The sequence below is a fragment of the Nematolebias whitei genome, chromosome 17 (assembly GCF_014905685.2).
Source record: "Nematolebias whitei isolate Nwh7 chromosome 17, NemWhi1, whole genome shotgun sequence".
In the NCBI taxonomy this organism is placed as follows: Eukaryota; Metazoa; Chordata; class Actinopteri; order Cyprinodontiformes; family Rivulidae; genus Nematolebias; species Nematolebias whitei.
The window spans coordinates 1,992,446-2,008,550 of NC_056514.1; the positions used below are offsets into that span (position 1 = coordinate 1,992,446).

A 16,105-nucleotide genomic window follows, 5' to 3' on the forward strand; every position below is an offset into this window, starting at 1 on the left:
AACTTCCTTCAGCTCGTCCAATAACTCTGTTGAGTTCATGCTGTCCACCTGTTCACCATATGGATGTAAGGATTCTGTTAGCAGCGTTAACGTTCTCTCTAACCAGTCCTTCTTATCACATGGAGCAAAATCAGCTTCTGTTAAATCTGCCATGGTTATCCACTGTTCAGCAAACCTGTCTGGTTAAACAGTTGCAAACTTAGAGTTTTTAACAGTTAAATATTTTATTTAAGTGAGCAGAGAGATTCACACACTATTTTAGCTCTGGGTTCCATCAACAGTACTGTTACAAGCCAACTTTTCAATAAATGGGCCCCTGTTAAGGCCTTACCCCATAAATATTGTAAGTAAACGCCTTCTTCCGGCAGTGTTACTCAATGTGCTTTATTTTTTAACAGATACAATGAACCAGGCCATTTCAGTGTTATTTTACTCAAATGCACTTAAAATTAATAAACCTGTAATTTTCTTAAAAGTCTGACATCAATTTGTAGTTTCAAACGCTTTTTAAGCTGTTTTAATTTACCAGAATCCGCTATTTAAACAGGACACAGAAACCAGGCTCTGATTAACAGAGGAAAAAATATTTAAATGCAAGACGAGTGTACAGCTTTCTTTCTGGAAAACTGTTATACTTCTTTGCAACTGTATGGTTTACCTAAAATCCACAAACAAGGTGTACCTTTAAGACCTATTGTTAGTATGATTAACTCTGTCACTTACAATGTTTCCAAATATCTGGCGTCTGTACTCATCCCTTTAGTTGGCAGCTCAGAACACCACATACAGAACACCATGGACTTTGTGGATAAGGTGAGGGATGTCATCATGGAGACTGATGAAACAATGGTCTCTTTTGATGTCACATCACTCTTTACGTGCATTCCTGTTGATGATGCAGTAGAGGTGGTCAGTTTAAGATTAAAATCAGACACCACTCTGAGCAGCAGGACCACACTTTCCACAGAACAACTGTGCCAACTCTTGAAACTGTGCCTGCAGTCAACCTACTTCACATATGGGGAGCAATATTATAGGTAGAAACATGGGTGTGCTATGGGGTCTCCAGTTTCTCCTATTGTTGCCAACCTGTACATGGTGGAGGTAGAAAAGACAGCCTTGACGTCCTTTTCAGGGACACCACCAAGTCATTGGTTCAGGTATGTTGACGACACCTGGGTTAAAATTAAATCTCAGGAAGTCCAACATTTTACTGACCACATCAACTCTGTGGATAAATACATCAAGTTCACACGAGAAGATGTAAAAAATGGCAGGTTGGCTTTCTTGGACTGTGAGGTCTCAGTCTCTGATAGAGGACATTTGCAAACTGAGGTGTACCGCAAACCCACCCACACAGACCAGTATTTGCAGTTTGACTCCCATCACCCTTTAGAGCACAAGTTAGAAGTCATCAGGACTCTGTACCACAGAGCAGACAGCGTCCCCACTAGCTCAGGAGCCAGGCAGAAGGAGAAATCCCACACAAGACAGGCTCTAGAGCAATGTGGATATCCTAACTGGGCCTTCCTGAAAGCAGAGAAGAAACCCAAACAGGACTCCAGTCAGCCAACAGGTGAAAAGGAAGAACCCAGACCCAGACCAGTGGTCATTCCATATGTTGAGGGAGTATCAGAGAAACTGAGACGTTTATTTTCTAAACATAATGTCCCAGTGGCTTTTAAACCCCAAAATACATTACGGCAAAGATTGGTTCATCACAAAGATCCAGTCCCCCGGCACAAACAGAGTAATGTTGTGTATGCTGTTCAGTGTCAGGAGGGCTGTGATCAGTCTTACATCGGGGAAACAAAACAGCCACTGGCCAAAAGGATGGCCCAGCACAGAAGATCAACATCATCAGGCCAGGACTCTGCGGTCTTCACTCATCTCCAGGCCAGCGGTCACTCTTTCAGGGATGAAGATGTTCACATCCTGGACAAAGAGGAACGATGGTTTGAGAGAGGAGTAAAGGAGGCCATCTTTGTGAAAAGAAATCGTCCATCATTAAACAGAGGTGGAGGCCTCCGGGTTCAACTGTCCCCCTCTTACAATGCTGTGATTGCTAGTATCACTCAGCCCTCTGTGAACAGTAAACAGCCATCAGTGTGCTAATGACCCATTGTTAGGCTGATGGTCCTTCTTGAGCATGTGATCAGCTGGTTTTGGTTGTCAGCAGCAAAACTGGTTGATCCACTCTGAGACGGTGTTATTTAAGAGAATGAGCTGAATACAGCTCCTCAGACTGAGGAAGTCTCTCGGATGAGAGACGAAACGTTTCTACATTTTTTTGTTGATTTGCTTTGTTTTGTTTTTTTGAATGTCCAGAGGACCAGATTTAACTTTTAAAAATCTCAATAAACACAGCAGAACATTCATATGGAATGGTAAACCCCCAAGAATTTCATTAGAAAAACTTAATTGGGATTATAAATTTGATGGACTTAAGTTACCCAATCTAGAAAAGTATTATTTAGCGGCTCAAATGAAATTTACTGCCTTTTACATTGAGAAAGAAAATATACCATCCTGGATTTATGTGGGTCTGCATGATGTTAAAAAAAGTTCACCTGCGGACTTCATCTATAAATGGATCCCTACGAGTATTTCTAACAAAACGGATAACCCTGTTTCAATTCATTTGATTAAAATATGGCACAAAGCTCACAAAGCTATTGGAGTAAAGAACATTGTTTCACCCCGTACACCCTTGAAACAGAATGGACTCATACCTACCTCGCTGGATAGCAAGGTTCCGGAACAATGGCATCAGAGAGGGGTTCGCTACTTGGAGGACTGCTATGAAAACAGATCTCTGATGTCCTTTGAGGACATGAGGAAAAACTATAATCTACCCATTAGGAACTTTTTCTTCTATCTCCAGCTGAGATCCTTCCTTAAAACTTGTTTGGATCCAACTATGGCCCTACCTCCTTTAAACGACCTGGAGAAAATACTTTATGAAGGGAACTCACCTCTTTTTGTTTCAAGGGTGTACCCTGTTATAATGTGTACTGCATTAAAGCCAGGGCTACACAGATCAATGGAGAGATGGGAGACCGACTTACATGCAGCAATTGATGCAGAACTATGGTCTGAATTATGTCAGAGATGTATAAATGCAACCATTAATTGTAGATATAGGTTGACTCAATATAATTTCTTCCATCAAACTTATATTACACCAAAAAAATTACATAAATACAAACCAGAGTTATCCCATTTATGTTTTAGATGTGGCATTGAAGAGGGTTCATTTCTGCATAGCACATGGAATTGCATAAAGGTAAACACATTCTGGCATGACTTTTCTGATATTATGTCAAAACTTCTAGGACTTTCATTAACATTTGATCCACAAATGTGCTTATTAGGAGACTTTACAAATCTGGGGACACAATTAAATGCAAGTCAACAGAAGTTCCTGGAATTGGCTCTATGTGTTACCAGAAAATGTATAGTCATTACGCGTAAGTCTGACTTCCAACTCCCTATTTCAAGGTGGTTCTTAGAGATGAATAACTGTGCTCCACTCGAAAAGATCACATACTCTCTTAGAAGGGATTATAAAACTTTTGTTAAACTCTGGCAGCCTTATCTGACTTATATGGGCACCATGCCAGTGCCTCTATTAGATTCTGCATAGTCATGTTCATGTTTGTGCTGATGTTCAATGTTTTATGTTATGAGTGCTTAGTGTATATTTAGTTGATGTTTTTCTTAGTTCATATCTTAGATGTTATTACTGTTTTTCTTATACATTTTATTGTTGGATGTAACTGGGACCCTGTGTACATAATTTCGCTCCACCACATGAGGTGCAAATGACAATAAAGAATCTGACTGACTCTGATGTTAAAAGGGTGCCACATTTCACTATCTGTCAATCCAGTCGCTATTGTACTGTTTTGTTCTCCTGATTTTTTTTTTCCTCACTTTGGGGTGCGTCGTGTAGGGATATTGACATGTTTTTCTCTTTTTTAATGTTCTGTTAATGTTTTACAAACTTAAAAACTGTTAAATAAAGTATTGCAAAAAAAAAACAAACAACAAAAAAAAAACACGCAAGCATGAGAAGAACATGCAAACTTCACACAGAAAGACCCCAGGTCCAACCGGAGATTGAACCCAGGACCTTCTTGCTTTGAGGCAACAGTGATAACCACTGAGTTGTTGTACTGACATTTTAGAACACTTCATGCTTCCTTTTGCTGGCAAGCTCATCTCATTTTCCAGCAGGACTTAGCTCCTGCCCACACTGTCAAAGGTGGCTATGTAATTTTATGAAACACAGAATTTTTTTTTCCAGTTTTTCGTAGAATATAATCGTAAAAATTACAAAAATAAAGGCTTGAAATATTTCACCCTATGTGTGATCTATGTAATATACGAGTTTCACTTTCTGAAACGAATGACAAAAAATTTTGAACTTTTTCATGATATTCAAATTTTTTGAGATGCAGTCTTTTTCATTCAGTCTGAACTGTACACAGTAACCCACAGGCCCTATGTAAAAATCTAAATAATTCTATATTTTAAGTAATTAAAATAGAAATTACCAGGATACCATCCACTTTACACGGCATCAGTTAGCTTTGTTTCTCTAAACAAAGTGCTCTGATTCCTACAGATTATCTGCATGTTCATATAAAAAATGTCCTCAGAAAAACTCACTCCTCATTGAGGAAATCAAATGCTTTGCTCTTGTCACTGGGAAGCTGCTGCAGGGTGCTGCTTTTCTTCTTGACGGAGGGCTGGACTTGGGAAGTGGGTGCGTTGTACTTGACGTTCACCGGGGCCTCGGCTGCTGGTTTCTTGCTTGCTCCACCCGATGAGCTAAACAAACGGCTGAAACTGGACGTGTAAGGGCAGGGAAATAGGGAGGAAGGACGAGAGGAAAAAGAAGCACACAAAGACAAACATATAGAAGGGGAACACACAAGCGGTAGCTCCAGCAGTAAGATGGGATGTATCATTTAAGGGTAAAAAGTTTTTCATGCCAATTTGCGACAGATAGCTGACAAACTGATACACACATTCCCATAAACTTGTTCTGACATTATGAATAAATAAGTTGTTAGGAGAGCAGGGAGTTAATAATACACATGGACTAGGACGTTAGTAAACACAGGGCAGAACAAGCCTTTCCCCAGAATCCTCCAGTTCCCCATCCCTTTATAATAACTGCATCAGGTTGCAGTTATTAGTTGCAACTAATCTTTAAATCAATATTTTGCAGCCAGCACCACAAGTCTGTTAATCGAGAAATCGGAGCTGTTAAACTGTCAAATTTATTTTCTATACTCCTGCCTTCCCTCCTTAACACCACCCACCCAGCCCCCAACACACCTCCTGCACACAGACGTTACAACATCAGGCAGAATATAAAGAGACACACAGAAACAGGGTAGAGATAGTATCAGAGTCCATTTGTTTCCACTTGTTTTGCCTCTCAAAATACCAAGGTCAAACCAAATCCATTCCTTAAAACTTAACAATGGAGAGCATGGCTAAACATTACAAATACTGAAGAATACTGAACATTGCTGTAAAAGTTTGATTTTCCCAGTCCACCTTTAAATTTTTAAAATTCAATTCAGTTTATTTATATAGCGCCAAATCACAACAAAGTTGTCTCAGGGCACTTTACAGGAACATTCACATACATAGAAAAGCCAATTAATAAAGTTCTCTATCTAAGGAAGCCAGCAGATTTTTTTTGTAAAGACTACTCCTAAAGCTGACATCAAAGGTGGGTCTCCATTGTAAAGTGTTTGCATTTAGGATGAAAATATGAAGCCATACAATGTTTACCTACATCCTGAAGAAAATGACCATAGAAATGCAAAATAAATGCATCAAAATACATAAATTACAAGACATCTTGATATTTAGAACCTCAGATAAAAATAAAGGTGCTTACAACTGCCAGAGACTGGATTTTTTTTTCTCTTGAAGGGTTGGATTCTCCTTTGAAGCTCTGAAAGACAAAAGATTAAAAAAAAATAATAATAAATTGATGATTCTTTGATGCGGACAGCACTTGGATTTCTTTTGGGAACCTCTTAGTGTCCTCTGGGTTTCAGAATACTTTCATTTTGTTTGTACACATATCTTGTGTATTGTCCAGTTAAAATATAACATTGCTACATGAATGTTTTTATTCACTGCTTGTCCTGTCTTACCGGATCATTTCTGTCCACCTGACAGCTTCCTGAAGCTCCATCAGCCTCTCCTTATACTGGTTCCTCTCCATCAGGACTCTGGCCATCTCCACTCTGGTGAAGCGTTTCCTCTGAGCTGTGGGCACATCACTCTGCAACCAGATGATCATGAGTTCAGGGCATATACATCTAAATAGCTGATGGCAATCAATTACATTCCTTTAATGCAGTGCTTCTTAATTATTTTCTGTTACCACTACCCCCCTCCCCCGGAAGAAGTAAACATTTCACACACCCCAGCTCTCCACCGCAACTGTGAATAGTATTCATTCAACCTTTATTTAGACAGGTAAATCCCATTGAGCCTCGAGGACTCATTTACAAGAGAGACCTGATTACAACAAAGAATGATGACAACAGTGGACAACAGCGACATAGACGGTTATAAAAAGGCATACAGATTTTTTTTTTTACAAATAAGATGGCAGAAAAAAGTAACAAGAACAGCTAGATTATAAGGCGAATGAAGAAAACTAAAAACAGGAACAGTCTGCATTGGTCCCTGCCAGGAGTCCAACAGAATCTTAAAGACACTTAGAGAGGTCAAAGGTCGAGAGCTTCAAATCTTTTTGTAAGATATTCCAGGAAATGGGAGCGGAGTAAGAGAAGGTCCTTTTGCCAAGTTCAGTCCGCACTGAGGGAACACTGCAGGTAATAATGTCCTGAGAGCGCACTCTGTAGCTGCACTCACACAGAGACATGTAGGAGGAGATGTATGAAGGCAGCAGACCAAGAAGTGATTCAAAGATGAAAATGTACCAGTGGGAGAGTCTGTGTGAAGTTAATGGTGTCCAGTTAACCAGTGAATACAGGGTCCAATGATGGGTACGATAATCACAGCCAGTTATGAATCTTAGTGCACCATGATAGACAGCATCCAACATCTGCAGGGTTCTTGTAGGAGCATTCATGTAAATAATGTCACCGTAATCAATGAAGGGAAGGAAAGTCACAGATACAAGGTGTTTCCTAGCATTCAGAGTTAGACAGGATCTGTTTCTGAAAAAGAAACCCAGTTTAACTTTCAGTTTCTTTACCAAGGTTTCCACATGGAGCTTAAGGGTGCATTCACACCAGCCCTGTTTAGTCCGCTTTAATCGAACTCCGGTTCGTTTGGGGAGGTGTGAATGCGCTATCGAACTCTGTCATGGAACAAAAATGCGAACTCTGACCCGGGGTAAAACCTAGATCTCGGTCCGGTAGAAGAGAACTCCAGCGCGGTTCAAGTACAGTGTGAATGCAAACAGACCGGGCCCCACTCCACAAGCAAGAAGTGGAGTACAGCACAGGGCAAACAAACACGCATTTCTCTTACCTTATATGGAGCCGTCAGCTGCCTTGTGTGAAAAACAATATTCTCTGTGGTCTTCTGCCTCATATTCTGCTCATGCTGAGTCCATTTTTGAAAAATTACAAAATATAACTCCTAAAACTGCTAAAACTTGATGCCACTCCGTTTTTATTTCCAGAAGAAGAAGAAGTATCTTCAGAGGTTTTTGTGATGTTTCTTTCAGTAGTTCTTGGTGCAGAACCACCACAGGTGAGCGGGGGAATAGGTTGGTTCAACAGGTTGGTTCAACAGGTTGGCTCGACTGCACAGTGCAGTGTGAATGCAAACACACCAGCTCAAATGTAACAAAAGGTCATGAATATTGGTCCCGAACCGAACCGAGTCTACCGGACTATCAGGTGTGAAAACACCTGGTGGCCCGTCAACGTGCTCATAAATGACTGTGTATTCGTGTAAAGATTGATTTTACGTGTTGGCATGAAGAAAAATAGCAGAGCACAGCGTGTTGGGCTGTGATGCTCAGAAAGCTCACAGAAATACTGCAGCTAGTGATGTTTTGAAAGCTGAAATAGTGTCATTGAGTCTTTATGAAAGCTGAAATTGTACGCCTGTTATGTGTAACTAAGCTGGCTATGAGCTGTGGAAAACGTTTATTCTGTTTAAAAGGATGGAGGTTCTGCTGCAAGACCCGGTTTTGGTCCGGTTCGGTTCTGATAAGTTTGAACGAGTATTTTAAATAGATGGAGAAACGTTTTAAAGACTGGACGAAGTCTCAGCTAAGCTCAGAGTTGATTCGTTACATTTTTTAACAGAAAAAGTGCATTTTGACAGTTTAAAAGACAGAAAAGTGACGGACTTGTTCAGACAAATCTAACATGCTAGCTGGGGAAAACGCTGCGTGATTGGTTGGATCCAGTTGAATTAGCTGCCGTGGAACGCTCTCATTGGATGAGGGACGTGTCAATCAGTGACCCGGAAATGAAAACTCGTTTCTTAGGGAAATAAAATCTGCTTTTTAAAGCTGAAAAACGCTTTAAAAGCTGTATTCTGATCAGCTGCTAAGTTCTTCAAAGTCTAATTGTTGAAATTTCGCCGCGTTTGAGTTTAAAATCCGTCATTAAATGATGTTTTTGAACAACGCTAGCGATGCTAATTTTAAGCTAACAGCTAACGACCGGATGAGCGACGTGTCACGTCACTTCCTCCATGTCGGAAATGAGCTCGGTTGCAACCGGAGCCTTTGCTATGCTTAAAATCACTAAATAAAGCTGCCATATGTCCCAGAAAACTCATGTTTCATGCTAAAAAGTCGTGCTTGTTGAAAGAACGCCACGTTTACGCTTAAATTCGTTCAGAAATGTTGATTTTAACCGAGTTTAGCCGAAGCTAACTTTAAGCTAAGTGGCTAAAAACAGGATGTCAACCGAACGTCACAGGAAGTCGTCATTGACTCCTGCTTGTAAAAAGCTAAACACTGCCACCTCCTGGAGAAACTTGAGATCACAGTTTCACTTCGCTTTTTAGGTATTTTAGTGAAATTAAACGTTTTTTTTTTCTCTGTAAGACGAACTTTGAGTTAACAAACTTCCTCTAGCTGAATAATCACTGTTATCTTGCACTTAAAAAGTAAGAGGTATTTATGCAAAAAAAGGCATTTACCAGGACATTTTCATTCACTGAATTCCTCAAACAAGGAGGGACAAAATGAAAAATTGGAAACTTTTTAAAAGATACGGTTCAAATATTCACAGAGTTGAACAGTTTACTCATTTGCTTGAAAGATAATGCACGTTTAATTGCAAAATCACTAAATAAGAGTAAACTTATCAGGAAAAAGAAACTTTTCTGTTTAAGTTGCCACCTAAAAAATACATCTTCCTATTTAATTTTAAATAGAAGATTTGCAGGAGGACAGGAGTAATAACAGTTTTTCTGAAGAAAGACTGATTAATCCTGACACATCATCCACTTCTCTTTTTCTGTCCACCACTTGGTTCTATGAGTAACTGTTCAATAGCAGATTTCTGGAAGTAAACGGTTTAAAAAACATTTTAAACTTATGTTGCTGTGAGACTAAAAAGAAAAATTGCAGGTTTATTAAAAATTCAGTGCTTTAGAGTGTAATACACTAAAAAGAGCTTGGTAATCTAGTATCTGTTAAGAAATAAGCACATGACAAGTAACACTGCCAGGGAAGCATTTACTTAAATATTCATGAATTGGGGTAAAACCTACAGAAAGGTACCCACGTTTGAATAAGTGACTTATAACAGTACTTTTGTGTAAACCCAGAGCTTAAAATAGTGTGAAAACTCAAAGACATCTGAATAAAAATATTTACCTGTAAAAATATCTGAAGCTTGCAACTGTTTTAAACAAATAAAGTGCTACACAGTGAAAAACATGACAGGTGTGTTAGAAAAAGACTTTGATCCTTATGGGATGACGGACTGCTTGGAGAATGCGTTGAAGATGCTGACAGCACCCGTACATTCACAGATCAAACAGGCGGACAGCATGAACCCAAAAGAGTTAGTGGACAATCTGATGGAGGTTACAGAGAGTGTGACCTCTACAAAAATTTCAATGTCAAACTATGGAAAGCTGGCTAAAATTGCAATTTTGCTGAAAGAATCATGCTATGCAGTTGTTCGGAGAGCTGATTACCTTGCAATAAGGTTAGACAGTGAAAAAGAGGTGGTTCAGAAGATTGAAGAACACTTCCTTCAATTTAAAAGTGAACACGAGGTCCTCACAAGGAAACATTCTGAACAGATGTTTCAATCACGGCAATATGCAAATGCAGAAATTGATTCGCTGAATAGCAAAATACAGTTACTTAATGCATCACTATCTGAAGCCAGGGATGCTAAAGAGCTGTGGTCCAGTGAATACTTTGCATTAAGACGGGATCACGACGAGAAAATGTCACAAGTTTCCCGCTGCAAAGGGGAAATAGATGTGCTTACAACACAAACTAGCTTTCACTTTTGGCAGCCGACAATACACCTTTACCAGGTGTCCCTTTGGCTACGCTAACTCACCTGCAGAGTTCAACATCTTTTTGAACAAAGCATGTCCAGACGCCCACGAGCGTGGGACACTGATCTACGTGGACGACATCCTCTTGAGACAGCCAACACTGGACTCTCATATGGCCGAGATCGACCACGTTCTAAATCAGCTAACAACTGCTGGTGCTAAAATCTCACTGTCAAAGTGCCAGTGGTGCAGAACCAAAGTGGACTACGTTGGCCTCCTAGTAGGTCCAGACGGAGTACAACCACAATTGACTCGCACCCAAGGCCTAGACAACCTCAAAGTCCCAACCAATCTCAAAGAACTACAGAGTTTCTTGGGAGTGTGTAACTACTCTCGCCAGTTCATAGAGCATTATGCGGATCTCGCAAAACCACTAACTGAACTCTTAAAGAAAGACGTTCCTTTTGTCTGGACTGATACACAACAGCAGGCAATGAACGCTCTCAAAGACAGGCTCAAGCTAGCCCCATGTTTAGTCTACCCAGACTACAACAAAGAGTTCTACTTGGAAGTGGGCTTCTCAACTTACTGCATGAGTGCAGGTCTGTACCAAATACACGACAAAGACAGGCGTGTTGTGGCCTACGCCAGCAAAACAATGGCAGGCCCTGAATTACGGTATTCAGACTGTGAGAAGGCTCTATTGACCACTGTGTGGGCAGTGAAACATTTCTCCTGCTATATTGGTGGACAGAGGATTATTGTTGAGACACAACACCAGCCAGTAACGTTTCTGAACAGCCAACGCATCAGAGATGGTGTGGTGACAAACTCACGTGTTGCAACATGGCTTATGGCACTTCAAAGTTTTAACCTAGACATCCGCTACGGTCAAAATAAGAAGTCGCACTTGGGCACTGATTTGGCAATCTGCCAAGAATGTACACAGGATGTACCAGCCACCCAACAGCCGGTTGTGAGCAAACCCTCAGCTGCTGAGGACCCAAATCACCACTTCTTTGATAGCAATATCTGCAAAGATATGGCAACAATGTATGTGGATGGATGCTCATTCCACCACGAGACAATCTGCAAAGCAGGTGTTGGAGGAGTACTCCTCCAGGACCAAGAACAGGTCACATTTGGCTATAAATTAGGCTCTCAGTCTTCTCAGTACGCTGAAATAGTAGCAATCCTAATAGCCCTATGGATGGCGGTGGAACGCTCCATCCAGACGCTAGTCATCTGCACTGACTCTAACTATGCTCGACTCAGTTTCTTGTGTCATCTCGCTCTGTGGAAACTGAACGGTTTTCTCACAAGCAACAAAAAGGTGGTAAAACACAAAGAACTTTTCATGACATGTGATCACTTAGTGACATCACATGATCTACAAATATTCTGGAAGAAAGTCCCAGGACACTCCAGAGTCCCAGGCGATGACAAGCACTACAATGACCTTGCAGACTCCCTAGCCAAAGAAGGAGCCGTTGACGGACCCACGTGGTCCTTTGACCCCTCCTGGCTACTCAACACTCAGTCGTCACAAGCTACAACTGAGGTAATGGCAGTCACACGCGCACAAGCTGCAGCTAAACCTGCTGATAACACAGTTTCTGTGCGCCCGATGTTGACTGACCCAGACATCATCCAACTTCAGAAGTTGGATCCTGCAATTAACTCGATGATGCTGTATCTGACTGACCCAGACAAATACACTCCATCGAAAAGCGAGCTGGATTCCAATCCAGACCTCAAAGTCCTCTTCCAGCTGCGCAAACAGCTAAAACTACTTAAGGGCATCCTAACTTTTGCTCATGGACAGACGTCCTCACCTGTGTTCGTGGTCCCCCATGACCACAGGGGGGTGATGTTAGTCCATGCACATGACCTTCCGTCCGCAGGACATAAGGGTGACAATGCCACGCTGAAAGCATTAAAGCAGATTGCTTATTGGCCTGGAATGAAAAAGGATGTCAAAGACTACATAAAAGGGTGCCTGATCTGTGGCCAGTTTCAACCATCCAGACCACTTCACAGAGCACCACTGCATAATAGAGGCATTGCATTTCCATGGTCGGACCTCCAGATTGACTGGGTCGGACCACTCACTAAGACCTCTAGAGGAAATAAATATTTTCTCACGGTAACCTGCGCGTTTACCAAATGGGTAGAATGTCTACCAGCCCCTAATGACACAGCACAAACCACTGCTATGTTATTAATGAATCATGTATTCTCAAGGTTTGGACTTCCCCTCAGGGTGAACTCAGACCAAGGTACACACTTCACAGGTGAAGTAATGAAGGAACTGTGGAAGACGCTAGGCGTCAAAGCCAACTTCCATATTGGCTACCACCCACAGGCTTCAGGCCAGGTTGAGAGAGCAAACAGGACTGTGGTGAGTATTTTGAAAAAATACGTAGCCGCAAACCACAAGGACTGGGACGTGAAACTCCCTCTGGTCCTCATGGCCATAAGGGCCACTCCACACACATCGACTGGCATCTCTCCCTTCGAGATGATGACAGGTCGACAAATGACTCTTCCTCTACACCTGTTGTACCAACCAGGCGATGCTGCCATGGCAACAGCCTACACCACACAACAATACATGAAAGACTTGGAAAAACACCTTAAAAACACTTTTGCTTTCGCACAGAAAAACCTGGAAAAATCAGCTGAAGGACGCAAAGCATACTACGACCAAAAGGCCTCTTACGAGGAACTCCAAGTGGGAGACAGGGTCTGGTACTACACGTTTGCCCCCAAAACTGGGAGAAGAGAGTCCGGGACCGGAACTCTCGCCCGTAAACTGATGCCCAGATGGACTGGACCCCATGTGATAACCGACAAAATATCTCCAGTTGTCTATCAGATAAAAATCAGTAAAGGCCAAAAAGAGCCAAATGTTAAATGGGTACATCGTAACCAGGTTAAACCACACAAGGCGTGCAATAACTCCTCAGGAGACAAAGATCTCACAAAATCTGACCTCGTGGGAATAAGGGTCATCCAAGCAGAAGATAACTAATGGATAATAAACTTAACCATAGTTTAAATTCACAGGACCTACCCTTGACCACTACGAAGCTAAGACCTATCTCTTTGTGTTTTTATAGGACAATGATGGTACCACTCCTGGTAATCTTCACCCTCTTGGGTGCCATCCAAGAAGGGCAAGCTGAGATCGTAACCCTTGGGCCCACCTCAGGCATCGCTCTGAGGGACCAGCCGGGATTGCTCATCAGACTGCCGCCTATACACTCGAAAGGTCTTCGTCCGCTTCGACTCCCAAACTGTGATCAAACAACACATTAACCTTAAAAACGAGTGGCTAAACAAAACATGGTATACGGTATCCCTAGAGGGTGCTAAAGCAGAGATCCAACACGTCCTAAAGCAACTACATAAGTTCACCTACACCCAACAAGAGTTGGGTGGAACACATAGAAGGCAAAAGCGCGGCATCGGCGGACTTTTGCTTGCTGCATCGTCACTAGGATCACTGTTTAGCCTAGGTTTGTCCGCATACAACACTGTCAGTATAACGTCTCTAAAACAACACGTGTCTGAAGTAGAGAATGAGATTCCAAAGATCCGAGCGCAAATGGACCTTCAACTAACACAATTGACACAGGTGACTAAAACCGTAAAGGATACTGTTCTAGTGCTGAACACTCACACCCAAGAAATCAAAGCCCTCGTGCATGCGGTAAATGAGTTAGCCCTTAAGGTTGAAGTGGATTACGCTGTCGCACACCTAATGGATAGGATTTTTGCTGACATGCTTAGAGATATCAGTTCGTCGGTAGATACACTAGCCACCGGTAGGATCCCACCGTATCTAGTCTCTCTACAGATGGTGAACGACATCCTCAGCTCCGCCACGCACGAAAAAGTTACGCAAACACAGGCACACCTGGCTTACACTCTCGGTAGCGCAATCCCAATCTACGTCAATCACAAAACGTTTGAAATGGCGTTCATTATCAACCTACCGATAATTCCCTCAAACGGCATATACAGACTCAGGGACGTCGTAAATGTTGGCAATTGGCACGGCGAAAACCATGTTCAAATTGACACACCAAGGATGGTTGCGTACCACGACGACAACCCCTCAGTTTACCTAGCTCCAAACCTGCAGATGTGTGTTCTCACTCGGGAGATACACTATCTGTGCCCGAGCAAACCGTTTATGTGGAATAAAACCGCGGGCATAGGCGGATTAACACCTATTCCGGAAAATTTTAAGTGCTCAATGACCGTAACGCCTCGACACCTGGCTAAAGCTGCAAAAGCGGAAATAATTGGCTCTCGTTGGCTAGTGAACGCTCCTCAAAGAAAGGCGATCATAGCCTACGATCAACCTGGGGCAAATAGACCTTTGACGTTACCGGACAAAACAATGTGGATCAGTGTTCCCCAGGGAACAACCATACACATTGGTGATTTGACGCTCTATCACCTCGATCTGGAACAATGGGACGCGACTCTGGATGACTCAGATTACCTGGGGAATATGTCTATAGACATAGATCCAGAGACTCTGGGAAGGATCCGTCTTGAAGGCACCAAAGTCGTCGACGTGGAACCAATAAACCGAGTTCTCAAGTCCCTCAGGTCCACAAGTAAGAACCCGATCCAACCAATTACCTATGCGTGGTCAAGCGCGGACACGTTAATCATAGCCCTGCTACTGACGATAATCCTCGTATTGTGTGGGATACTCGCATCCCTGTTACGGGGCCAAACGTCACTCCGAGTCGACGTGGATCGCCATGCAGCGCACCTCGATATGATTATGCCTCGCGTATGCGGGTCTGCGAAGAAGCCACTCACACGGGACAGCGTGACTGAATCTGACAACCAGGGTGAGGTGAAGCAGTGAAACGATGTTTTTAGTTGCTTAGTCACTACTCTTGTCGGTGTTGAAACGTTGTTGAATTGGTTTTGGTTGTTTCTGAGGTAAGAATGAATCTTGCGTGTAAGTCAAGTTAGAGACTTAGAGGCCTTTAACCATGCCAACATGCAGTTCATTCGCTAAATTGCAATCTTTGCGGAGTCAATGTATATTATTGCTACCTTAAGTACCATAATCTACATTGATCTCACAACGCTTAAGCCGAACCTACTCGAACAATTCTATTCGGGGGGATAGCTAATTCTTTTTGATAAGTCTCGCCATAGACTTCCAAAACATTTATGGGGAAACCAAACACCCAATCTCAAGTCGTTCGTCTAAAAGACAACAGACAATTGCACCAAACTATATTTTACCATGTAAAGCTAACTTAAACCAAGTTAGAAATGGAAAAATAGTTTGGAACCCTTTTCTATAGGCATAAACCCCTGTAGTTACCCTTTTCAGCATGTTCCACCCCTTAACTGGTAGTTGTAGCTGTTCCCAACCATAATAGCTTACACACCAGGTGCATATAGTTTAAGGCCTTATGTAAAATCCCCTTCATAAGCCCACCTTAAACCACATAATTGCATGACACATTGAACCAGAACGGCACAGGCTGGACCTCGCTGGAGACGACCTTCGCTGGAGGCGACCTGCAATCCTGACGTTGGTCTTCACTCTTCATCCAGTGGCCGC

The 16,105-nt window shown here is 42.2% G+C and overlaps 1 protein-coding gene across 1 annotated transcript in view; it reads right to left on the reverse strand.

Annotated features, from left to right (window-relative positions):
• Positions 1-16,105, reverse strand: part of LOC119424076 (C-Jun-amino-terminal kinase-interacting protein 4) — a 128,745-nt gene that overhangs the window by 56,143 nt on the left and 56,497 nt on the right. Inside the window, exons 8-10 of the mRNA XM_037691547.1 lie at positions 6,186-6,316; positions 5,923-5,980; positions 4,675-4,850 (exon numbers count right to left, since the gene is read on the reverse strand). Coding sequence (XP_037547475.1) covers positions 4,675-4,850; positions 5,923-5,980; positions 6,186-6,316 — 365 coding nt within the window. The remainder of the gene's footprint in view (positions 1-4,674; positions 4,851-5,922; positions 5,981-6,185; positions 6,317-16,105) is intronic.